At 38.2% G+C, this 27,533-nt stretch overlaps 2 protein-coding genes across 5 annotated transcripts in view; one reads left to right on the top strand and one right to left on the bottom strand.

Moving 5' to 3' along the window:
• TGFBR2 (transforming growth factor beta receptor 2) overlaps nt 1-9,611 on the top strand; it is a 54,127-nt gene extending 44,516 nt beyond the window's left edge. Inside the window, exons 6-8 of the mRNA XM_070934426.1 lie at nt 706-847; nt 2,999-3,126; nt 9,355-9,611. Of these exons, the coding sequence (XP_070790527.1) occupies nt 706-847; nt 2,999-3,126; nt 9,355-9,564 (480 nt within the window). The 3' untranslated portion in view covers nt 9,565-9,611. The remainder of the gene's footprint in view (nt 1-705; nt 848-2,998; nt 3,127-9,354) is intronic.
• The window catches only part of OSBPL11 (oxysterol binding protein like 11), a 59,802-nt gene continuing 40,630 nt past the window's right edge, over nt 8,362-27,533 (bottom strand). For all 4 annotated transcript variants that reach the window (XM_070949117.1, XM_070949310.1, XM_070949230.1 and 1 more), the window contains 5 exons: nt 23,177-23,675; nt 19,368-19,554; nt 16,958-17,140; nt 15,143-15,296; nt 8,362-13,293 (listed from right to left, as the gene is read on the bottom strand). In XM_070949117.1, coding sequence (XP_070805218.1) covers nt 13,216-13,293; nt 15,143-15,296; nt 16,958-17,140; nt 19,368-19,554; nt 23,177-23,675 — 1,101 coding nt within the window. In that variant the 3' untranslated portion in view covers nt 8,362-13,215. The remainder of the gene's footprint in view (nt 13,294-15,142; nt 15,297-16,957; nt 17,141-19,367; nt 19,555-23,176; nt 23,676-27,533) is intronic.

Genomic DNA, 27,533 nt, shown 5'->3' with positions numbered 1-27,533 from the left:
ACAATTTCTCTTGCTTGAAATCAATCCAATGAATGTTGTACTAATGAATGTGGTAATCCTTTAGATCAGATGTATTGCTTGGCCCTGCGTTCATTATGAGCAGTTAAGTCCATCACAGTTTCCTTATTTTGGAGCTGGCTCTACCCAGAGTAGTAACATGGTGGCTAGCAATGTTTACAATGGAATGGATTGATTTCTGATGCACACACACATACACACATACAACACTCATGCACACACAATGTGTGCACACACATACACTTTCTTTATTCGGCACCAGGTCAGTATCATCTCTGTTGATCAGTAGGTTAGGATCTCAGACTAAAACCATGCTATTTTCCATAACTTCCTTCTTTTTCTGTCTTTTGGAAAAAAGCAGCAAATGATATGGAGCAGCATTTATCAAACCAAAATGAGTATTTCCTGAGGATTTTTTTGCATATTCACTACTACTCAAAATTTCAGCATAAACGGTTAATGTATTCCTTGGGTAGAATTCTGAAGATTAAAGATTGGAGATGTTCCGTATTTTATGATGGTGATTTAAAAGTGTATTTTATTCTGTAGCCAAAGCCTATGACAAGACATTTCATGTGATGGGATGGATCCGTCATAGCTTTTAGTGTTGCCTTTAAATTGACATGGCTTCTCTCTCACATTTAACACACGTGTTACCTGTTTTAATCTGTATGTGGTTATTATTAGGTGGGTACTGCCAGATACATGGCTCCTGAGGTTTTGGAATCCAGAGTGAACCTTGAAGATCTGGAATCCTTTAAACAAATGGATGTCTATTCTATGGCTCTGGTTTTATGGGAGATAGCCTCCAGATGTGATGCTATAGGAGGTAAGGCAATCAACATTTCTCAATCGTCTTTTTCTGGACCAAAGGAGAGGAATGAATCACCTCTCATTTTCAAATTATTATTGCAAATATTATTTCCATCTGCTTATTCCAATAAGTATTGGCCAGAGGGCATGCAAAAATGCATTCCTGAAATGGAAGACGTTCCAGGTTCAGTAGAGAAAAAATCTGGTCATTAAATTGAAAAGTCACCTATATCCAAGAACCATGAAATCAACATTAGAGTAATGACTGGGTGATTTGGCTCATTGCAATGCAGTTTCATGCAATTCACATGGGATTGCACTACTTACCCACTATGAAATAATTGTTACCATTAAATTATATTAAAATTGTTCTCCACTTTAGCAGAGCTCAGAATCATCTTCGCTGACATACCTTAGTCTCAAGACTCATTAGACTTGGAGAAAACAGTCAAGAGGATCAAACGATACTAAATGATGTATTGTTTCAATGATAATCTCAACGGAAGTGAATGAATGAAAATTATTTTGTAGGGACAATAATACTCTCTTACTAATTTCCAAAATGGTTAGGATTGGAAATATTCAATCAGATGTAGGGGAAGGAAGGAAGGAAGGAAGGAAGGAAGGAAGGAAGGAAGGAAGGAAGGAAGGAAGGAAGGAAGGAAGGAAGGAAGAATCCAGACTGTAATTCAAGACTTCTACAGCATCACCAGTTCAAAGTGCTGCTGTATCCTGCTGATTTACAATCAAATACCATTTTTTGGGGTGGGGGCTCATTGGCAGCTGTCTGAATCACAAGTAATTGTTCCAAGCAAGATTTGTCTTCTTTAGCAAGATTTATTGGGATGTAATGGATAAGATTGTAAGACGAATTTCAGCAGCTGAACTATTTCCAATTTAGAATCAAATTTCAGAATTCAAAAATACATTTGGATAGAGATATTTTTAGCTTGTTTCTAAAGGCGTTCCTGTGAAATGGTGATATGCAGTTCATTTCCCTGATAAAGGAGCAGGCTGTTTATCAAAAATTCCTGAATCCTAATCAGTCTGTGAATCAAACATCAGCAGCAGATTATACTTCATCCAGCAGTTGTCACATATAGTATATGTTAAATAATACAGGAAAGAAGACCAAGTTCGTTGGTTTGTGGTCAAGGACTCCACTACTTATCTCCCATGACTATTCCAAAAACTGTAGAAATGGAAACACTACAAGATAGTGCCTCCTATTCTCAATCCTTGCAGGTGGTCCAGAAGGATATCATGGGAAATGACAGCAAAAACTGCTAAAAGGTCTACTGAGAAGGATGTATTTCTACCATCCAAGTCCTGATGAAGGACATCTACTAAAGTAATTAATTTTGTTTCTATGCCATGATTAGGCCAGAATCCCAACTAATGGAGACCTAGACAATTCATTTCCTCTAAACTCCTTTGTAAACAATATAGGGTTTCCTGCATGAGCAGGGAGTTGGACTAGAAGACCTCCAAGGTCCCTTCCAACTCTGTTATTCTGTTAATAAAGTGCCTACCACTTTCTCAACAAACTTCCACTAAAAGAGGAAATTTCAGACAAGAATAAAGTTGTTAAATATGGCGCTATCAAGACATGAAATAGCAATAGCAATAGCACTTTGGACTTATATACTGCTTCATAGTGTTTTACAGCCCTTTCTAAGCGGTTTACAGAGTCAGCCTATTGCCCCCAACAATCTGGGTCCTCATTTTATCCACCTCGGAAGGATGGAAGGCTGAGTCAACCTTGAGCCTGTTGAGATTCAATCTGCCAAACTGCTGTCAGCCGGTGATCAGCAGAAGTAGCCTGCAGTACTGCACTCTAACCACTGCACCATCGCAGCTCAGAGAGGGCACCCCACCTGCCTTTTCTGAGAAGCAGGTACAAGACTCTTCCTCTGAGAACAAATCATCGCCTCATGAATCCAACTGCACATATTCTACCAGGTTATATGAAGAAACTAGCAGGGACATGGACCTAGCTATGCAAGTGGCAAAGCTCAGATATTTAATTGGTTGATTTATCTGCAGCCGCTTGATAGCGTCTAAACATGGAACCAATAAGCACGTAGGAAATAAGCATGTAGGGCTTTTCCTCACTGTATTTGATTTGCAGCAATGCCATATTTTGTGATTTCTCCCATTATTGTAGAGGTGAAGAATTACGAACCACCCTTCGGATCAAAGGTCCGAGAACGACCTTGTATGGAAGTTATGAGAGACATTGTGCTGTATGGTCGAGAGCGGCCAGAGATCCCAACAAACTGGTTGGCCCACCAGGTGAGTTCTCAAGTCATTCCAGACCAATGTGAGGTCTGCATAGCTAATTTTAATACAATTATTAAAAGATAGTAATGGGACATCCACCAGTAGAATCTTTTATTTGGTTGAATGTTCACCTTCTTGAAACCAAGAAGATCAATGTAACTATATAACTAAAATAATTACTTATAATTATTTATAGATATATAATTACAAAGTAAGTACATAATTAATTACTTTGAAATTATATTACCCATAGTTAATTCTTGCCAAAGGCAATCTGATTTAACTATCAAAGAGCTTTTTTTTGTACCTTTTTCTTTTCCCTTCAAAAGAGCAGCCATTCCAGTGCCAGCAGAAACAAGCAGTGCATCACAGAACCCATTTCTGTTTAATTATTCCTTCAAAAATTAATTAACATTGAAATATCTCTTAAAATATAAATCTGCTTGAGAGTAACATTAATTTTAATAACCTTAATCTTGGGCCACCAGCTTGATGGAATTTTAATCCATCTATTAATATCCATAGCAATCTTATCTATAACATTAACCATATTACTTTCCACGTGTTTTGAAATGTTTTTGCTGTATGTGATCCTAATTATTTAATATATTCTGTACAGAAAGCAAAAGCCAACCTCTTATAGTGATCTTTCATATATCAAAGAAACTAAATTAATTTTTCCAATTAATTTATAACCTGACTATTTAACAAATTGTTGAAATATCTGTATCAAGTTAGGCAATGAAATAATTATCCAATGTTGCAAAAAATGTCATCAGCATGAGGAAATAATCTATACTATATATCTAACTATACATGAGGTTGTTGAAAATCATCTTCTCATTAAGCTACACATAAAGGTAAAGGTTCCTCTTGCACATACATGCTAGTCGTTCCCTACTCTAGGGGGCAGTGCTCATCTCCGTTTCTAAGCCAAAGAGCCAGTGCTGTCTGATGACAATTCCATGGTCATGTGGCCCACATAACTAAACGCACACGGAACACTGTCACCTTCCCACCAAAGATGGTCCCTATTTTTCTACTTGCATTTTTACATGCTTTCGAACTGCTAGGTTGGCAGAAGCTGGGGCAAGTAGCAGGAGCTCACTCCGTTACGCAGCGCTAGGGATAGTACCTACAGCAGCTACACATAGTACAGTGGTGGGATTCAATTTTTTTAACAACCGGTTCTGTGGGCGTGGCTTGGTATTCATGTGACTGGGTGGGTGTGGCTAGCTGGTCATGTGACTGGGTGGACGTGGCTAGCTGGTCATGTGACCAGTGGGTGTGGCTATCTTCATAGGGACTACAGAGGGCTGAAAAAAGTCATTTCTGACTGGTCCTCGCACTTTTGACCGGTCTTCACATTTATGACTGGTCATCATTTATGCCCATTGTAGCATTCTTAACAACCGTGTCACTTATTTCACAACTGCTTCTCTTCACCATGGTGACAAGATAGGGCTAAAACGTAAAATGTGAGGACAGTCGTAAGTTCGAGGACTGGTCAAAAGTGTGAGGACCAGTCAAAAATAACTTTTTCAGCCCTCTGAGTAGTCCATATGCACAAAAGGACTACCCAGAGGGCTGAAAAAAGTGATTTCTGACAGGTCCTCGCACTTTTGACCGGTCTTCGCACTTATGACTGGTCATCATTTATGCCCATTGTAGCATTCTTAACAACCGTGTCACTCATTTCACAACTGCTTCTCTTCACCATGGTGACAAGATAGGGCAAAAACGTAAAATGTGAGGACAGTCGTAAGTTCGAGGACTGGTCAAAAGTGCGAGGACCAGTCAGAAATAACTTTTTCAGCCCTGAGTAGTCCATATGCATAAAAGGATACAGCAATAGAGAGGGATGAAGGAAGGGAAGGGAAATTAGAGTAGGAGGGAGGGTAAGAGAGGGAGGAAGAGAGGAGGAGAAGGAGAAAGGAAGAGGAAGTAGGGAGGAGAAGAAGAGGGGGAGGAAGAGAAAGTAAGAAGGAAAGAAAAGAGAGAGGTGGTAGGTTTGAGGAGAAAGATTGCTGTACAATAAAAAAGATGAAAGGGAAGAAAGCCAACCCCAAACAAATATAAAGATATTAAGATAAAGAATGAATTGTTAAACTTTAAAGAATAAAAGAGAACAAATATGAATAAATAACAATAATTAGAAACATACATACAAACAATGTATTTTCTTTGAACAGGGTATTTGGCCGGTTCACAAATTTTAACAGTGTTTAGTCATTTCAATTAAATTTACAATTTCTATATTTCCTTTTTGCCATATTTATTCCTCATCTATTTTTGTAAAAAACCAATATTACCCTTCATCCTCATCTCTAATCTTAATCAAATTCAATTTTTCCCTTCTATTCTATATTATACCCCTTCCCATTGTCATCTATTTTTATATCCATCCTCACATTGGTTAATTATGTAATATTACAGTTGTTTAATATAAATTCAACATTTTAATATAAATCAATTAGTTATATTGATTAGTTAAACTACCTTTTTTGTATATTAATCAATATGAACATGAATATTCCAATTATTTCCATGCAATCCAATTTCTTACAAATCTATTAATTATATTTACCAATAATAATAAACCAAATAATTTCCCCCATATATTCCTCCAAACCACAACTTAACCATTTCTGCTTTCAACACAATATACAATTAATAGTATCTCAATTATTACAATTCCCTAGTTAAATAGAGCTTTTTTTCTTTTGTGTTTTAAAATCTTGAACTCTCCTCTTTTTCCCTAAATTTCCCATTGTTTGGACCTATCTTTTTTGGTGAGGAAAAAGAAAAGAAATCTGCCTGTCTAATTTTCTAACGTTGCAGCAACAGCAAAGCCAACAGCCTGCTTTACTTTCAGTTTCGTTTTTCAGCATAGCTAGGGGGAAAAAAATCTGCTCCAGCAAGAGCCCTGAGCAAAACAGCTGAGAGCAAATCAGCTGAGAGTCAGAGCCGATCTAATCAAGGGCTAATTAGCCTATGCTGAAGCTCCAGGGGCCAATAAAATTACAAAAAAACACTGAACCGTTTGTTAAATTGCTGGCTCGCCCGCCCCTCGCCCACCACTATTTATTGGCAATAAATAGTGGTGCGGAGGGGCGGGGCAAGGGGCAGGGCGAGCCAGCAATTTAACAAACGGTTTGGCCGAACTCCCTAGAACCGGCAGAATCCCACCACTGACATAGTACCCCCAAAAAAGAAAAAACAGAAATATGCCAATATGATATTTCAGTTTTTTCTTTTTGATACAATTACAGACATTTCTAAACTTCTGTTTTCACTTTGTCATTATGAGTTACCAAGTATAGATTGAGGGGGGGAAATAAATTACAACAACTATAGAATCAGGCTGCAGCATAACAAAATCGACAAAAGTGAAGAGGTCTGAATACAATCTGAATGCTCTGTATCTGCAATGTTGAACCTGGGTATAATCCAAATGGGAAAACACTGTCTGTCATGATAGCAGAATATGGATACGTTGTGCTGGACATCACAGTGGGAAGGTGGAATATGTGTCTGTTGTCTTTGGCAGGAACTTAGGCTAGTTTGAGCCTGTGTTCAGCAAGCAAAATAAAGAAGTGCAGTTTGAAAAGGAAGAAAATGGAAAACTCGCCTTGCTTACAATGACTGATTAAGAGACAGCTTTGCTGCCATTCTCTGATACTGATATGTAACTGCAGAAATAACATCTGTATCATTTCATCATCTAGGCTAGAATTTTTTGTAAAAATTCTATCCTAAAATTAGCTATTAGTACAAAGACTCCTTTTTTAAAAAAAAGCTGGAGTGCAGCATTCTGTGAGGCACAGCTAGTTATTTAATTTTTCTGTTCTTTCAAAACTATCCTCTCTTTCCATCACTTTTTTTCCCCTAGTAGGGACTAGTAGAGTCCCTTCAGGCAGCCGAAGATTTGATAAGCAAAGGAAACCCCCAGGTACCTATGAATTAACGCTTGGCTGCCTTTAAAGATTAGCCTTTCTGCTTTGAAAGAGCCATTTGCCTGCTGAATTTTAAATTTTTGCTAATTCGTAAGGTAAAGGTAAAAGTTCCCCTTGCACATATGTACCAGTCGTTCCCGACTCTAGGGGGCGGTGCTCATCTCCGTTTCAAAGCCGAAGAGCCAGCGCTGTCCGAAGACGTCTCCGTGGTCATGTGGCCAGCATGACTAAACAGCAAAGGCGCACAGAACGCTGTTACCTTCCCACCAAAGGTGGTCCCTATTTTTCTATTTGCATTTTTTACATGCTTTCGAACTGCTAGGTTGGCAGAAGCTGGGAAAAGTAACAGGAGCTCACCCCGTTACGCAGCACTAGGGATTTGAACAGCTGAACTGCCAACCTTTCAATCGACAAGCTCAGCGTCTTAGCCACCGCGTCTCTAATACATGAGTGCCCCTTACTTCATCTCTGTCCAGTTTTGCTTCTTTTTTCTTCCCTTCTCAGTGCAGCCACCCTTTTCCATTTTCATGCTTTCTATTACTATTAGGAGGTGGAAGCAGAGTGTATCTGAAAGCCTATTTTGTGTGTTAGAGGCAGAACAGTTGATATGCACACGAGGATTTTATAAGGCAGATTATTTTACAGAGGCACGCAATCAGTGGTTGGGTTTCAAATGTTTTTACTACAGGTTCTGTGGGTGTGGCTTGGTGGGTGTGGCTTGGCGGGCGTGGCAGGGGAAGGATACTGTAAAATCTCCATTCTGTCCCATCCAGGGGAAGGTTACTGCAAAATCCCCATTTCCACCTGATCAGCTGGGACTCGGGAGGCAGAGAATAGATGGGGGTGGGGCCAGTCAGAATTTTTACTACCAGTTCTCTGAACTACTCAAAATTTCCACTACCGGTTCTCCAGAACTGGTCAGAACCTGCTGAAACCCACCTCTGCACGCAATAGTTAGGGCACTAGGCTATAAACTTGGGAGACTTTCATTTCTAGTCCCACTTTAGGCACAAAATCTTGGCAAGAAAACTGCAGGAACTACTCCAGACAGTCACTAGGAATCCACATGGACTTGAAAGCACAAAATAATGTATAGGTTGTAATTTGCTTAATGTATTTTTATGCTCTGCCTTGCTTCTTCATTTCTGAAGTGTGGCTTTTGAATCTATGCACATACAACACACGTGCAAGCGTGCTTATATAGATAGATGGTGAAGACTTTCAAAGACTGATTTCAACTGTGGCTTCAGGTCCATGTCAGCTTTACAAAGGAGACCAGACTAAAAAAATAGATAGGTCAGCATTACTTTTATTGTAGCAATTACAATAACAAAAACTTGCAAGTCTAAATGTGCTTCCCCCCAGTCTTTTGAGTGATGTTTTCTCAAATTATTTTCTTAACCTGGGCTCAAGTTCCACGTATCTAACAGTTGCCTTGGTAGGGGCTATTTCTTGTATCCTTCGTGGTCATTTCTTCTGCCCTCTACATTCAGATAGACACTTTCATGTGCTTTCCACTTAGCCTTGACTCCTACAGCATCCAGGAACCAAAGAACATGCATTGAAAAATATGAATTCAAGTTGGAATTCAGTGTAGATCATGGTCCTGGAGGTGCTATCTCCAAACCTGTCAATGAAGCACCCCAGATTATCCATGAGAAATTTTGCATTTGGGGAGAGAAAACATCATTTCCAACCCAGAATAAATGAAGACCACTTTAGGATGCCTTAGCAGGAAGTTGGGGATAAGATGGAGACAACAAAATGAGGATCTGTCATTGTCAAGGTGGGATGGTGGACATTTAAAGGTTTGTTTGTATTGTTAGATTGGCTGGCTGATTTTGGAATGGTTGAGAGGGAATAGTCTTGAATTCAAGCAATTGTCTTTTAAAATGAAATATGGCACTTTCAACTAAATTGTAGCTTTAATTGTGGAACAAGATTGTAGAATGGTTGAGTATTACAGTTTTATCAAATGCAAATTTACACCAGGGAAGGGACTGGAGAGAGGTTGAAAATGGACGAGATGTCTCTTGGCAACGATTAAGCATGGGTGCTACTGTATTTGCACTGAACCCTCATCCTGCCATATTTATGGTGCAACTGACTAAATCCTAGTCACAAAATTACCATTATGAAATTAGAATGTCTAAATATTTCAAATTTACCTGCATGAAATTTCCAGTAAAAGAGTTTGATCTAGGAATCTTATTTTTATGGATTTTCAGCATGATCAGCTTTAAAAATGGAAGTTACACAATAGTTTCCTACTTGTTCATTTCAGGGAATGCATTTTCTGTGCGACACCATCACAGAATGCTGGGATCATGACCCCGAAGCTAGACTTACAGCCCATTGTGTCGCAGAGCGATTCAACTTGATGGAACAAACAGATTGTGATGACATTCTCAACAACAACAGCATCGACAATGAAGCAAACAAAATGGATTGTTCAAGAGATGAGAACCAAAATAATGACAGAAACATCCAATGACTAGAGAAATGAAAGCAGAACAGAACCACAAATAGGGCATGTCTTCCAAGAAATATATCATCAGCTCCATCATTTAGTCTCCTGGACAGATAAAAAAATGTGTAAGACCCATTTATATTAGATTATATTAAGGTTTCCTTCAACACAGAATATTAATCATTTAATACTTTTTTAAAATGTACAGTGAAATGCAACAGGACTCCAAGAATGAATTGCTCTGCTGATTTCACATCAGCAGAATGGAAAGTGGTACTATAAAGGCTACTGCATAGGTAAACTTTGCTGTGTGAATAAAGACCACTTGTGCTAAAGCAGATACATTAATACACAAGGCATTTGTTTTTGCGTTTAAAACATTTTTCTTCTTAAATATTAATTCTACCAGATGGACTAAATATTGACCCAGTCTATCTTTTTTCTAAAGAATACTTTTTTTAAAAAGAAGTTAACTTTGTAAAAGCTGAGCTTTCTTATTTTTTAAAAAACAAATTCTTTTCAGAGATTTGCTAGTTTTAATACAGATTCAGATAATGCACAAAGCCAGACTACAGTTTGGCTTTGGTTTAAATGTGACATGTAAAAACCACCATCACAGCTTATAAACCATGATTTATGACTTACATATGTAGGAACCATGCCACTATGGGTTTAGAAATCACTTCTTGGAATGTATTAACCCAATGTCTTTGCTGTGAACTATTCTGTTACATCATTTTAAAAAAATCTGTTAACCAATATGAATCCAAAATCTAAATCTGCTAGCTCAATCCTGAAGTAATTTATTGTGAATTTTGCTTAGAAACAATCTTTCCACCATTACAGCCAGAGTCCATATTTTAACTGAAGAAAATGTGAATCGCTTGCTCTTTAATTCTTTTTTCTTTTATATTTAAGAAGCATAAACAAATGATCAATTTCAAGCCAATTCATGTAGACCCCTAAATAGAAGTTAGGACTTTTTATCACAAACATCCTTCTCATCCAAGTTCCTTAATTCTCCTCGTGAATTCAGGGCACCCATTGGACCAGTACTGATATAAAGCTTGAGTTACAATTGGATTACATCATAAAACTTTCTACATACATAAGTTTCAGTTATTTACATATATATGACTGTCTGCAATGCGTATTGTAACCAAAATGAAGTTCTATTGAAACTGATGAAACTTATTTTGGGATAAATTTGTTTAAAATTACGAACTGTCTGACGTATTTTTTCCCATTTTCCCCATTCACATATTCCAAGTACCATATTTTTCAGAGTATAAGATGCACCTTTTCCCCCCCTAAAAGAGGCTGAAAATTTGGGTGTGTCTTATACTCCAAATGTAGCTTTTTTGAAGCTTTTTTTCAGCCCTAACTAGGCGCTAATGAGGCACTAGCCGACTCTCCACTGTACTTTGACTCTCCACTGTGCTTTAACGAGGCGCTAGTGAGTGAAGCAATCTCCATGCTTTGCTCCATTCTCAGCTATTCTTTAGAAGCTTTTTTCAGCCCTAGATGGGTGAAGCGATCCCACCCCCCCCTTTGCCTGCTTTTCTCATTGCTGCTTCCTCTCAGCTGTGCCTTAGAAGCTGTTTTTTATCCCCAAGCAGGGGATAAAAAACTAGCAAACTAATGTGCTGAAGCTCACCAGAGTAAGGACGCTAGCCAGATGAATACCTGGTAGGCAGATTTTTTCTTCCTATTTTCCTCCCCAAAAACTAAGCTGCGTCTTATACTCTGGTGCGTCTTATACTCCGAAAAATACAGTACATTGTTACTCAACAGAACTCTAAAGATCCTAAAAATTGAGCGCTTGCTTACAAGATCTCATTCAATTACCTAGAGTCACCATAAATTGGCATGTGAGTTTTTCAAAGGGAGGAGGAAGAGAGATACTATCAGCAATTAAAAGCCATAAGGAAACTTAGCATCCACCCTCTGCACCCCAAGTACAATCAGTGCTGATTACTTCATTATTATTAAAGCAGAGAAAACAAAAAGTTCCTTTTGATCGTTTTATTTCTGTCCCTCCCCGTTAATCACACATGGTATCATACACAACTCACAGTTAAGGTTTCAGTGCATTTCACAACAAAAAAAAAAAAGAAATACAAGGGAATATCAACCTGTATGCAGCTCATTCCTCTGAGTTCTTTTTAGCCTTTGTGGAATACAAGTGTGGTTATTTAACCACATTTGGGTATATATTAATATATCCCTGTGTATGGAAGAAAAATAAAAGCACTTGACAAACACACATACGCACACATTTTCATGATGGAAGGGAGAGGCTGTTTTGTTTTTTGTTGACTATGGTATATACACTGATTGGAAGACTACATCATAAGAAATAGAGTAAGGCACAACTCTTAGAAAAATTAAGGTAGCTCATAGTAATAAGAATGAAAGCCATAAATCAGTACTATTCTTAATTGCCAGCAATTCTTGGACTTCAATAAAATATTGGTAATATAAAAACAAGGGGTACATTTACCTGACCATGGGTTCCTGATATCAGATTGCATTTGGTTTTGTATGCACCCCCATAGCAAAAAAAGCAAGCCTTTTCAGGTACTATAGAAAAATTAAAGGTACAATCCTTCTACTCGATGGGCACATACAAATGCTTGACTTTGAACAGAGAACAGAAAGGAAATTACTCGCCTGGACAGCTCAGAACACTAACTCACTTTTGCTGATGACCCAAGGAGCAAGGAGATAGAGGGGCAGAGATAAAGTAATTAAAAAAAAAAGTTGCATAATTCAAGTCTCAATCTTCTTTTATAAGGAGACTAAATATTTTCATGGTATTTACAGCGTGAAACAATTACAAGCAGCTCACAAAGGAAATGAGGCTGGAAAAAAAATCAGCTGGAAATTGGTCTGAATTTTACCCTCTGCCCCATCTTCCTCTTCCACTTTATTTTACTTTATTTTTTGCAGGCAGGAGGGAAAAAAAACCTCTTACTTAACAAATTCTAATCTACACTACAATGTTTTAAATATGATGTAGCTAACACGAATCCCCCATTCTTCCACATCTATGCACGCGCTGCCCTCCAAGAAACAACTTTAAAAATTAGTATCAAGTTCTGATCCAGGCATCTCATAACACTGATTCCAAGGTCAGATCTATGAAAAGTTTTCCTCTTCATGATTTTCAGCAAAGGGTAATCCAAAGCAGCAAAAAAAGTGGCTTCTCTTTACAGGAGCACTAAAGTAGTTCAGATATGGGTGCAAACTGAACCCCCGATTTTAAAAACACTGTTCAGGTTTTATTCCGGATGTATATCCATTGGAGCAAAATAGCCTAGCAAATTCTCAATGCCTCTGCATCTAAGTTGGTTGGTTGGTTGGGTTTTTAAAAAGAAATCTTAGGCAGCTTTTGCAGAGTGTGCTTAAAAAGACAATGTCCAAATAAAATGTTGAGTACCAGATAAAGGTGGTTGGTTTTTAAATGAGGGAGCAGAAACATAGCCGGAAATGTCCTTTCTCCTACCTTTTGATTTCCTACAACTTTAAAGTGCCCTAAAAGTTTTATTCTTTTTCTGCTTATTTAATTTTGTGCAATTGTATAAAAATCCAAAAGGACTCATAGTCAAGATACAGCATTTTGGAAGTTGTACAGATTAGACAAAAGAGAAGAATTATTATGAAGAAATGTGTCTAGTTAGTGTCCACTTCATGATTTTGTACTGCAGGCATCCTTTTCCAGAGAGGGTTATAATAAACCCAGCCATCTCCCTGCAAAGAGAGAACAGATTGAATACTTGAATGGTTTCCACATTAACCCAACAGCAAACACAAGTTGCCCTAAGCATCAAATAGTCTGTATCTTTGTATATCATTAACCCATAAGATCCCAAACTATAACTTGATTATTCCCATTCACTGTAGCTGAAAGCCACAGCAGACCAAGCTGGGACATTGTAGGCCATGGTGGATAGTTTAAAACTTAAAGGGAAGTCTGCCCTCTGGTGGACATGAATGGAGACAGAAAAAAAGTGGTTACTGGAACTCAGGATACCGTGACCTTATTCTCACAGAAGAAAACGATGGGTTGTATTCGATCTAAAAGAGCTAAGGGGTTATCTGAACCTTCAAAGAGCAGCAGGAAATCTAGTGTAGTGTAGTGTCAGTTTTGAGACATTTTTCTATCCAGTATATTACACTTGCACTAACGACTTGGACTTGTGTTGTAAATCAACATAGCTGCCTTGTTAAAGAGCTCTCTTAGCCACTGCCAATCTCCATCAGCAATTCAGGGAATAAATGTGAAAGAAAGGAGACAGATGAAGTATATTACAATATTGCAGTTTTACAATAAAAATAAAGAGAAATAAAGAGAAGAGCATTTTGTCAACTTAAATTTTTGACAAGGAATTATGTCAGTTATTGTGATGTATTTTAAGTAGTCCATGCTGTGTGCATATAGGAAGTAGGTAAAATTTTAGCAACTTGGCTTTTAACTTCCTCACATTAATGTATACTTTTATCTGTTCCCCTGAGATATATAATCAATTTTAATTCTTACAGAATCAATGCTGAAGTAAACAGGCCAGGCTGACCAAAACCTACCTCTGAACACTTATTGTATTATCCTACATTCCGCATTGCTTAAACCTCATCCCCAAATACTGTGTTCAGTTCTAGAACTACTATACGAAAAATGCAGGGAAGGGCTATGAGAATGACCAGGTGAGCAAAAGACTGGACCTTAGGAGAGTCTAAGAAAAATGGGCATGATAAGCCTTGGTAAAAGGGGCAAATGAGGTGATCACACTTTGTCACCTGAAGAAATATCGCTTGGAGGAAAGCCATGACCCCGTCTAGAGTGGGATAATAGTCTTGGGTTACAACAAGGTAGATTTCAGTTCAGGAGGAGCCAGAAAAGCAAACAAAGAAGCATTTACTAAGCTTCCCTCTGAAGTATGTGCCCAACTATCTATCTTCACAAGCCTTAAAAAACAAATCCCTGCACTGGACAGAGGATTGTTGCTGGAACTGTCCCCCCCCCTCCCACACTTTTCAACGCTATGATTCTACAAAGAAGCCGAACCAAAGCTACATTTGAAAACGTGTAAAACGAATAGAAGAGGTGTGAATCTGTATTGGGGCTAGGAAAAATATACTTGGGGCAGTGGGTGGAAGAGGAATAGAAGCAATAACAAGAGAGAGCAACGCTTGCAACCCGCTCACTGCCATCATCTCTCTTCTCAGCTTCCTTTGCACATGCAAACATGTCCAGAGCAGAGGGAAAAAAAGCGTAAGAGGATCTGAATATATCTGAAGAAGCCTGCCGGGCACTGGCTGAGGAGTTTCCATCTCATATCTATGGAAGAAGGAACTTATCTTGCATTGTTCTTCTGTTTAGATAACAGACGGTGTGCAATGCCAAGAAATAAAAAAAATAGGTGCGAGAAAGTGTCCTCCTGGAAAGATACCCTCATGTCTGCTGCAGGTCTTGAAACTCATACAGGGGAACCAGTGGTTGAGGCCTCCGTGGTATTTCAAAGCTAAGCAAGCAGCAATGGCCCTATTTGGGGCTTGAAGGTTCACCTTTCCGCTCTTCTGTTTAGGTTTCATTACTTACATCCTTAACAAAGTGTTTCGTCTGCCACGGGGTGCCTGTCTCCATCCGGAGCCTCTCCTCATTTCGCTGCTGTTCTTCAAGGGCTTTCTTATGCTCTGTGGCCTTTTCGATGTCCCCTTGCCTCAAGGACTCCGTCACGTGTTGCCACAGTTTCCTGAATTTGACAGGGAGGAAGGGAATTCAAGCTGAGCCTGTTTGCCACCTTTACTAAATCCAAGACCATGAGTACAACCAGAGTGAGTGTAAAAAGGTGGCATGAGGCGAGAAAGATTATTTATTGAATACTCCAGGAACCTGCCCTTGCTGTCCTTAGGTTACTGGAATCATGAATTTATTTGAACCAAAAAAACCTGTCAATTCTCAAGTATTGCATGATTAGTAGACTGAAAAGAAGTTGCTTCTTTCCAAGCTTTTCTTATCTCTTGGTTAAAATTATGGGTTATCTACTCTTCCCTTCCCTTTAAATTTTCCTCAGTCCTTTCCCATTCTCATAATTCACTTATTATCATCTCATGGGGCAGAAACTGGTATTGTCACCTTCTTCATTGTTGTCTAAAAATAGAGCCTCTAAACCAGAATGAATACTTGTTTCATCCTTTGTTTTTTTTGCTAATGGCTCCCCTGATCTTACAAATATCCCCCTCAGACCTATCTCAGCTCAAACAATCATTATAAGGGCAAAGGATTAGAACAGTTTCTCAACCTTGGCAACTTTAAGGCATGCCGGCTGGGGAATTTTACGAGTTGATATCTACCACATGTCTTAAAGTTGCCAAAGTTGAGAAACACTGGATTAGAAGGTCACCTTTTAAAGTTCTAGCCAACTAACACCTGCAATCTCACGGTAGCACTAAACAAGCAGCCCATCTGTAATTTCTTCCAGTGTTCTCCTGCAATGTCGAAGAAACTACTGTATGTCCCCCCAGGCCCCCACCCAAAATGACAAATTTAGCATTGTATTTCAAGATCACCACAAACCCCATGTTCCAAGAATAATTGGTGTCACCGAGGAGCCATATGTGATAGCTGTATCTGTGGTTAGTTTCCCAATTAAGAGAACGGATGACTCCTCTCTGATTTATGTAAAGGGGGATTGAGAGACACAAGGAAATGCCCAACTTTTGGTTATATTTCAATGTGCACTAGAATGAAACTATCACTCACTTAAAGATATCCCTGCATTTCCTATATGGATATATCTCCCTTAAAAAAAAAAGATTGGAAAACTCAATATTTAACAACTGGACACACTTGATCAAGATGAGTAAATTATTGCCATTATATATCAGATACAACTGGAAACAGACCGTGGCACTGAATGAACAAGTTGCATTGATGAACAATCCTAGGACAGGGGTAAGCAGCTTTTCCTTGGCGAAGGGCTGCATCTTGCTCCTCCAAACAATTAGACATTGGAATGTACATCACCAGAAAAACAGTAACATCCCAGTAAGGGGCACAGCCAATTTTCCAGCCTATTTGGAAGGTGCAATTCAGGTTTTTATATTCATGAATGGGAGCAAAAAGCTTCTGGACAACAAACTACTTTCAGTTTTATTCTTTAAAAGCAGCTAACATAGACCCCTCCTCCGAGATCCAACAGTCTAAAATTAAATGCATTCTGAGGAGAAAGCTCCTTGCAGGCCATAACTTGCCTGTTGTAACAGACATACAAAACATATGTACAAATGCTGGAATGTCAAATAATGATCTTCAGTTGAAAATGAGGGGAATCATATAGTCTGAGCTACATACTATAGGCGTCTAAAGTTATATGTTCCATTAAGAGATAATTTCGAAACCAGTTTCTCTCACCTGGACTCGAATGGCCCTTGCTTTTCTATGGGCCGCACCCTTTTCCGTGTCACAGACAACTTTGACAAATCCATACATTTAGTTTCTCCATTACTGTAAGTGAACTCAAGGATACTATTCCATTCACCTTGTACTTTACAAACCACTGTGTTAGTAGCATTCTGCTTCACCTCACCCGTGACCCTGAAAGCAGCAGAAAAAAAGACATGATAAAAAATAACCTGGAAATGACAATGATATATTGCTTAACGATATAAACAAGAAATAATGCAGAACTTGGCACAGTTATAAATGGCCAATGCCTGCAATCTTATTTACATCCCTATTAAAAAAAACAAAAACAACTTGCATTTCCGATGCTAATGAAAACTGTTCACTTTTTGCAATTTCTTCACTGATCTTTATGTAAAATGAATTTTGCATTTTAAAATAAATAAAATTGGTTTTGGTATTAATAATCACCAATACAGGATAATAAATATACTGTTAAAAACATGTGGTATATCAAGTGATGTTAAAAGTATAATGAATAAAATAACAATGGCTCTTTGACCAGTTTAAAATACCACTAAAACAGTATTTTTGCTTAGAGTATAGTGTTTAGCTGAGACTACGAATTCCTCTGAAAGAGATATATTATACTCCTTATACATTCTAATAAGACAGTAAAATTTAGAATGGATAAAAAAAAAAACCTGCAAGTTTTTCTGATACACTGATCAGGGAAATCTAGCTTGCTTTTCCACCTACAGTATCAATCAATTAAATTCATTTTATATAATGTTCTACAGAATTTACACTATTCGAATAATACAGTTAATTAGTATAAACAATTACAAATGATACTACCACAGCCGGAAATAAATCACAAAATGTTATTTAAGCAAAGAAGCAATTCATGTTGCAGAATTTTGGCCATTAGCAATATATTTCCTATGAAATGTACAGTGAATGTAAAATGCCTGAGAAAGTTCTGAAAAATACCACTCCTTATTACAGCAGTATTTAAAGAATACTTTTTTCTCCATCTCTGTTGGATATCTAAGGACAAACAAAATAGCTGGAAAAAAAAGAAACCAAAGCCTTATGGAAATTGTGAGCTAGACATACACATACTTCCAAATACTGCTGTGCAACACTGTTATAATATTTGGATTTCTTGCAAAGGAAGGGTCTAATTTCAATAAACTTGTTCTGGGTATGGAACATCCCAGTGTCCTCTAGAATGTTCTGTTTTTCTCTCAAACTATGATCATATCACTGTAGAATGACTTAGGACCAAACTACATCCAGAACACCATAACCAATCCCCTTCTGAAAGACAGATTTCTCAAGAATCACAGTCACTGGAACGGTGAGTATATTTGCATAACTCAACAATAAACATTTTCTAGATTTTGAATGAATAGATCAAATGGTTGGTTTTCTTATTTAATCTAATTCTATGCTGCTAAGTAATACACTAAGTGTCATAATTCCCTTGGAAAACCTTGATTCGGGCTTGATACACCATTGACTGCTAGAAAATCAGCTTCTGCAGAAAACTGCAGAATGTAACTTGGGATACCTGTAGAATTCTCAGACTTGGACTGGGAAGACCATTTCCAAGTATTCCTAAAACTACTGAAACCAGTTACATGCAGTCCTCGACTTATGACCACAATCAAGCTTAAAATTTCTGTTGCTAAATGAGCAATATTTGCTGAGTTTTGCCCCATTTTACAACCTTTCTTGCCACAGTTGTTGAGTGAATCACTGCAACTGTTAAGTTAATAACACGGTTGTCAAGCAATTAGGGTTTCCCCATTTACTTTGCTTGCTTCCAAGCATCCGAATTTTGATCACCTGACCATGGGGATAGTGCAATGGTCGTAAGAGTGAAAAATGGTCATAAGTCACTTTTTTTCAGTGCTGCTATGACTTTGAACAGTCACTAAATGAACTGTTGTTTGTCGAGGATTACCTGTATTGTTTCTTGGATGAACATGCTCCAGATGATACATTAAGGTTCTTCAAATAAGGTTGAAAAAACCATTATTCCTCTTTTTTAAAAAAGCTAAGAAAATACCTATCCAGACATACTGTTTGGCAGTTATAGCCTTAAGAGTCAAGATAAGCTTGGAACTTGTTTTTGCTCGGAATTTAATTCTGACAAAATTTGTAGAATTTTGTTAAGCCGTTGAAGGTTACTTCGCAATTAAATTTAAAAGCATTTTACAAAAATCATTTGACTTCTTTCGATGCATTTTCCAAGTCTTCAGCATAAACAAAAAGATGAATTGAGGCATAAGTACTATAATTTCTAGTATCCCATTTCAAGAGCATTTCAGAAACACGCATAATCAATTTACAATACTGCACAGCGCTACAATTAAAAAAAAAAGAAGTCCTGTCAAACAGGAATACTCGCCTGTGAAGTTTGCCACCATAGAAAGGCTTGGTATGAAATGTAATACTTGCAGAATATCCCGTTTTTGCACAATTAACACTGACTTTCCCTCCCAGTTCTACCCAGGGGACAGTCAAAATTGACCGAGCATATGCACAAGGCAAGGAGAATGTGTATTCCTCTCCAAGTTCCAGAAGACTTAAAGTACCTGTGAGGGAGGAAATAATAAATATGAAATCCACATTAACTAAAAGCAACTTATGTTTTCCGTCATTACATCACAAGATGTTGCCGAGGTCTATGCTGGGCCTCTATGCAGATCCTGCATTTTGCCGTCATTCTCATTCTGTGTTAACCGTCAGTTTTGCAATGCAAGATTACTTAAATGACAGCAAACAAAAATAATCTCATCTTTGTACCACTAGATAAAACTTGACTTGAGGGAACATATTCATTGTAAAGAGAGAAAAACCAGGATTTGGGCAGTTTGTCCAACAGGGATAAATTAAGCAATTCATTTATAGATATTTTTTCTTCCATGCAAAAAAATGAGATCAGTTTTAATCGGGTTTTTCAAACTGAATTCCATGGAACTTTACAGTTCTGGGAGGAATAGATTCCATGGGATTAAGAAAAAATATGAAAAAGCTTAGTCCCCTGTGGGGAGGGTTCCACCACTCCCCTTTTTTAAAAAAAAAATCACTAAAATGCAGAAGAAAAAGTGGAGCTTGTCACTAACATTTAGAAACTCATCCTCTCTAGACCAGAGGTTTGGGGAACTTTTTTTTTTAACCGTTTCCAAGTCTGGGGAAAGTTTGAAAGCCCCAAAGTAAGGCCACCTCAACCTGGTGTCAAAATGAACAGCAAACCCCATAATCTTCTCAGCCAGGGGCGGGCAATTAATTTTCCAAAGAGGCCGCATGGGAAACTGGGACTGTTGTGGAGGGCCAAACCAATAGGGCTGCCATTGGCCACTGCTGCGGCCCAGACAGGGACAGCCAAGGGATCAGATGTGGCCCACAGGCCCTAACAGACCAGATGAAGCCCATGGGCCACAGAATGCCCAAATCTGCTCTTAGCCATTATGGCAAATGGTTCTGCTGGGTTAGCATTATTAGCTCTGTAGTCCAGGACATCTGGGGAACATCTTGCCTTTTGTGCAGTGATTTCTATTATTCCCACTCTCTTAAATTTATGCTTTTCTGAGGTGATAGTAAAGACAGGATCAACAAAAATTCTAATTAAAAACAAAAAAAACTCATAAATATTCCCATATAGCTTCATATTACAAACATGAGATGTGGAGCAAAACTGGCTTTTTTCACTGCTAGTCTTGAACTGAATATGCATCTACCATCAAAGCCAATTATTTATAGGTAATATTACAGATTCACGAAAAGGGTTTACAGAGCTAAGATGTGGCATAAATGGGAATGCATAAGCAGAAGAAAAACTGGGGGGAAAAACCTGGATGAAACACAACATGTGATCAGGAAAAAAAAAACACATATGGAAATTAGGAAACCTGTGGAGACTGAAGCAACATTAATTATCTCTTCAATCATGAAATCTAAAAGCCATCTTGCTTCTAAAACAAAAACCTATATACCAGCTCTATTACAAAGCTTGTTATAACTCTCAAAACATTTCTCCTAACTCCTTCGTGGTTTAGAGAAGCCTTTATTACAATTAATTAGAACAGCAATTGTCTTTGTCTGCACTTACAAGGCACTTCATATTTCATTTTTTTTTTTTAAATCTGGTTTTTCTCAGACAAGAACAAAATGCATTGTTTGGCAGGATCTAGCATTTTGAGATGCAACTCAATCCAGTCTCTCTCCTTTTTTGATAGAATAAACAATTAAATTAACTACAGGAATGAGGTAGACTATTATGGCCCAATTTCAGCAAATCATTCAGTAGAGCCTCCCTTGAGATCATAGTGGAAAATATGGCAAAATACGGACTGGACGATACTGGTATTTGTTGGATTCAGAACAATCATACTCACACAAAAATATATAAAGGGAATCATGTCAAGATGGAATGATTACAAGTAGTTCTCATTTAGCAGAATGAGAGAAGCCACAAATGAGACCTGCAACTCCATTGTTAAGTGAAACGATCACTAAGCAAAAATGCCCCTGTGTTTATAATCTTACTTCAGTTTTCCTTTGGTTTATGGACCTGCAAAGGTCATGAGAGGATTGATTGTAAAGTTACTTTTTCATTACTGTCATAGCTGTGGAATTTGTCACTAAAAGAGAAATTTTATACAGAGTTCTATTCTAGGCCCTCATATTTATAAACAACTTGCAAGAGAAATTATAGAAATTATAAATAGAAAAAAATTCCTGTGAGATAAAAATGAGGAGGGGCAAAGAGGGCAGTACCAAGATCAGAAGGGCTTTGATAAACCAGAACAAAGAGAAAATCCAGGAAGGTGAATTTCAACACAGATAAATGAAAAGTCTTTCATATGGGAAGGAAAAATGAAAGGTGTGAGTTCAGGAAGTGATGAATTAGAAGCAAACAATAGTGTGATACAGCTGCAAAAGAAGCAAATTCAATCCTAGACTGCATCAACGGAAGGATTTAATCAAGAGAGGACACCATTTCTCGATTCTACATTGGTAAGAGCACATTTAGAGCATCATGTTTAGTTCTTGGTGCTGTATCTGAGGAATTGACATTGCCAAACCAGGGTATGTCCAGAGGATTGCAACCAAGATGATAAGGGGCCTGGAAGGAAAAACTTAAGAGGTTGAGGTATTGTATGTGTTTATTCTGGAGAAGGGAAGACTGTGAGGAGACATAATAGTTGTATTCAAGTATATGAAGTGCTGTCACATAAAGACATTGTAGATTTGTTCAGGGGCCTTTCAGGTAGATAGATAAGGAATTAAGGGTATAAATTACAGAGCAATAGTTTACAAGTAGTCATGAGGAAGAACTTCCTAGGGATAGGAGTTATTAAACAACAGACTGCCTTAGAGGTGGCAATCTTTCTTTCACTTTAAGTATTTAACTAGTAGCTGCATGGCTATTTGTTAGGGATGCCACAGTGTTATTCCCATTCTAGGCAGAGACCACATTAAATTATCTCTTAGGTCTCTTTTCAACTTTAACTCCCATATAGGTAGTCCTCGACGTACAGCCATTTTTATTGACTGAAATTACAACAGCACTTAAAAAGTGACTCATGACCAGTTTTCACACGACTCTTGCAGCATACCCATGATCAAGTGATCAACATTTGGATGCTTGGCAGCTGGCTTGTATTTATGACAATTGCACTGTCCCAAGGTCATGTGTTCCTCATCTGTAACCTACCCAACTGGCTTCCAACTAGCAAAGTCAATGGGGGAAACCAGATTCACTTAATGCAGAGGTGGGCAACTATGGCCCTTTTATGACTTGTGGACTTCAATTCCCAGAATTCCTGAGCTAACATGGCTGGTTCAGGAATTCTGGGAGTTGAAGTCCACAAGTCATAAAAGGGCCATAGTTGCCCACCCCGACTTAATGAGATGATTCACTTAACTGTGGCAAAAAGGTCATAAAATGAGATAAAACTCACTTAACAAGTGCCCTGCTTAGCAACAGAAGTTTTGGGCTCAATTGTGGTTGTAAGTCAAGGACTACCAATAATTACCAGCCCATTATCCAACACTTTAGGAAGTCATTAGATTGGAACAGGCTGTGTCAAAGGATGAGCAAAACACCTCAGGTCGACGAATGATAGCATTCTTTCTAAAATGCAGCTCTCCAGAGCTGTAGATCGCAACTGCCCAAAGAGTGTAAGGAGCACTGCAACATTTTCCACTTACCTTCACCAACCATGGTTACTCCTATTGACATGCCTAGGAATTTACTTTTTGTCCAAACATGGGCATTAACGCACATCTTTCTCTCCACACATTCGGCATAGAACCCTGAGACCGGAGGATGATGAGACACTTGTTCTGCGACAAATCGGACAGTGTAAGAGTCTGACTCTTCTTCAGCCTGGCTCTCTTCTGAAACAGGCACTTGCTCGGAGGCAGAATGAGATGAAGAGTTACTATTAGTGCCATTCAGTACATCGCTCTTCCCCATCTTCCACGAACAGTGAAATGTTTCCCCAATGATGGGATTGTATGGTTTTTTGGCAATTGCCCCTTTGCGTCCTTCGTGAAAGGAAGTGAGATAATACTCAACAAAACGGATCATCCTCTCCTCGGGACTTGTGCCATTGGAAATGGAAATGAACAGATCTGGATGGGACATGAAATCGGCATACATTTCCAACAAAGAGCGCTTCTCTAAAATAAAAGTGGGAAGAACCACCTATAATAAAAGAAAACGACATTACAGAAACATACATAATGACCTTCAGATTTTCTTTTCTTTTCTTTTTTTAGAGCACCAACAAAAGGGGGTGGGGAAGAGAGAAAGGCTTTAATGGAAGGCACAATGGTATACATGACAGTTGTACATTTCTGGCTTTTAGTGTTTTTTATATTTTCTCATACACAGTGCTTTTATGCTTCCACAAGACATTTAAAGGAGAAGGGGAGGGGGAGAGGAGTAGTAATAGTAGGGGGAGTTGACTCAGTCTTCCATCCTTCCAAGGTCGGTAAAACAAGGACCCAGATTGTTGAGAACAATATGTTGACTCTGTAAACTGTGTAAAGAAGGCTGTAAAGCACTGTAAACTGGTATGTGAGTCCAAGTGCTGAAGAGGAGGAGGAGGGGGGGGGGAGGAAAGTTTATACTGTTATACTGTTCACTATATATTTCTATACACTCTGTTTTTGTAAGCAATCATTGCTTTGGCCTGGCTTGTACAAGTTTTACATATTTCATTGATCACGATAATATTTGTAATCCAAATTCATTTAGGATCCATTTAGTCTTGACCTTACACCTTTGTGTTATGTCACACATGCTTCTTCAGCAACCCATTCCAGTTGCATTCAACTTATTTTTTAAGTTTCTTTTGGTACGCCCAACTCACGTGTAGGCCATAGCACATTCTTAGCTATTTTTTGACAACGGAACACATGCTACCTACTACTTTTCAACCAGCCTTTTCACGTCTTAAAATTGATTTAGCTATCTTTCCCTCTTTAAGAAATATTCTACCAGGGCACACAAAGTCACTGCTTGCTTCAGTTTTTTTCACTAAATACATATAATTTCCAATTGCTCACTCCATTTTCCCCATCAAACACAACTACTTCAGTAACATGTTATCACTTGTATAAACAGACATCCCAATCACTTCCAACATTTGCACGTGCATTCCCTGTATATATCTTTATAGCCAAGGGGACATCACAAATCCTTGTCTCATTCCCTGTTCTACACTGAACAGTTCATTAAGTTTCCAATTTAGTCTCACACCTGCTTTACTTTCATCATCACATACTGCCTTTGTTGCCTTCAGCAACCAACCTTAAATTTAATAGTCACACCAAACCTTCCATAATTCCTCTTAGCATATGTTTTCTCTAAGTCAACAAACATACAATAAACTTAGTTTCTCACATTTGTACATTTGACAAGGATTTGTTGAAAATCAAACCTGACACTTTCTGCCTGGCACAAAGCCACACTGAGCTTATTTTACTTAGTGACAATCAAAATTCTGTCGAACGGCTTTCCAGGCAGACTTAACAAACTAATTGCTCTGTTGTTGTTGTTGTTGTTGTTGTTGTTTTGCATTCAGTCTTGCTACTTTTTTTTTTATAGAGGGAAAAGAACCACTTCAATCTTCCTATCATCAGTTACAAATGTACACACATGTGCACATGCATACACATACTACAAAACTCACAAAATCATATCAACATATTAACATGTTTCCAGTTATGACATCTACTTCTGCAATATTGCTATTTTTAAAGATTCTTGGAGCATTTTTTTAAAATCTTTTTTTTTTTTTTTTTTTTTTACACTAAGGCTTTTCCAGCATTTATTTCAATTTCATTCTTGGGATATATACCGGTATCTCTTTCATTTCTTTATCAATCTCTTTCTAGGATTTCCCATTTCAGTTTCATCCCAAATAATTTCATTTTTAATTCCATTCCATCAGCTTTGCTGGGGGATCTTTTTTTAGCCCTTTTCCACATATCTGCTGTAGGAAGTTAAAACCCACCCGTCCTAGAAAATGAAATATTAAGAGAGGCAGAAACTCATTCTCCCACCACCTTTGTCAATGGGCCATTAAGGCCTGAGCCAGTTCATCTGCCTGGGAGACAACCTACAAAGTTAGCTAAGACCCCGCCCCCTGGGAGTCTGACAACCAATCAGGATACATTTCTTATACAGGAACAAGAAACTCTGAGGTGGGGCCCAACAAAGGGTATAAAACTCAGGCACTGTCAGCATCTCGGCCCTTTCTCTCCTTCCCCCAACATCTTGAAGGATGTGATCGCCCTTTTTCTGCTCAGGAACTCAAGCCATGTGGTCCTGTCCACCATTAAAATCATCTTTCCAAGCAGTATCCATGTTTCCAGTGTCTTTTTCCCCACTTGGAATCGAACCCAGGAGGACATTTCTTTCCAACACTGCAAAACTATTTTTTAAATTCCCATCAACGTTTTTAATTTCCATCCTCTTTTAATCTTAATCAAGCCTTGCTTTCTCTAATCTAATTCTCTGGAACTATTTTTGTTTTATGCACACTATACAGCAAATCCCACACTCTCCCACTTACAGCCTTCATTCTCTCGTGTATTTTTCTCATCAACAGTCTCTTTCAGCTTCTTGCTGCGTCAAACATTCTTTTTGTTACTTTCCATTAGCAAAACTTCACACATTTCTGTGAGGTGCCGAAACAAAATTCCTTTCATTCTGTTCCAAGCAGCTTTCACATTCTTTTTCCTTATTTTCTTATTCTTGAGAGAATAATCTACCTTTTAATTTTTTTTGATACAGCCCTAGTACTTTCTCTTCCTGCAGTTAATTTACTTTCACTTTTTTTTCTTTCACTTCTTTCTTTTTCTCCTATATCAATTTTCCCCCCCAAAAGAATCTTTTTCTGAAGATAAAAGAAAATGACATCCCACATATTAAAGACTGGATTTAGAACATGTGCTATTTGGATTGTTGACTTCTAAGATGTCTTTAGGCTGTAAAACTAATAAGATCTGTTTTGATTTATAGCATGTTAAAGAAAGAAACAAAGTATATGTGAATTTATATCTATATACGAATCTCTTTAATTTTCATTTTATTTCTCGTTTATCATGCTGTATTTTTATTAATAAGCAAAAAATAGAAAAATACCAGTTTTTCTGATTTACATATTCAGAATCTTTCATTAAGAATCAAGTCAATCATGCTTTTTCATTCACTACTTTTCCATGGATACATAGGAATAGATTTACAATTAAGCACACAGGCAAAACATTATGCAACTATCGCAACCCATGGACTCCTATTGTCATAGGCACCCACATAATCTAGATCAGTGGTCCCCAACCCCCGGTCCACGGACCGGTGCCGGGCCGTGGAGTACCTGGCACCGGGCCGCGCAGCGGCCGGGGGACATGAACGCTGCAGCGCAAAGGCTCCTGGGCCGTGCGCAATGGGCCGTGCGCAAAAGCTCCTGGGCCGTGCCCCCACCCCTGCGCGCGCTCAGCGGGCCGCGGCGATAAAAAGGTTGGGGACCACTGATCTAGATGACACTAATTCATACTTTCTGACATACATCCTAGTCCTTTTGTTTATAGTTAATCTTAAAGCTTGACTTCCTGCATCTATTAATCAACTCTACTCTACAACACCAGGCCATTTTTGTTCTAATATATTACAGTTTTCTTTCAGTATCACAGACACACAGCATATCTTCCCCCCCCCCCTTTCATTCCTGAATTCATATTCTTTGCCATTTACTCTACTTATTTTCTAAGTCACATTTTTTCATGTGTCTCTGTAATCACATGAACCCATGTGACTTAATCAATTGATGCTTTTACTTTTTTTGAAAAATAGAGAAGGTTATGAGCCTGAGTAATATCCATGCAACTCCCAGCATTCTTTGCTAATGGCAAGGGCCACAAGGGTTAGTTTTGACACCTTTTGGTCAGTATTTCACAAGAGCAACCAAAGGCCAATTTTACCCCAATCAGACTCATAGTATTCTAAGGCACTTGGGGCCTGTAAGGCTATCTTGTAAGTCAAAAAACTGTTGCT

The sequence above is a fragment of the Pituophis catenifer genome, unplaced genomic scaffold, assembly GCF_029215685.1.
Source record: "Pituophis catenifer annectens isolate HBS135680 unplaced genomic scaffold, rPitCat1.0.hap2 SCAF_1, whole genome shotgun sequence".
Taxonomy (NCBI): Eukaryota; Metazoa; Chordata; class Lepidosauria; order Squamata; family Colubridae; genus Pituophis; species Pituophis catenifer.
This window is presented reverse-complemented; position numbering and strand designations above follow the sequence as displayed.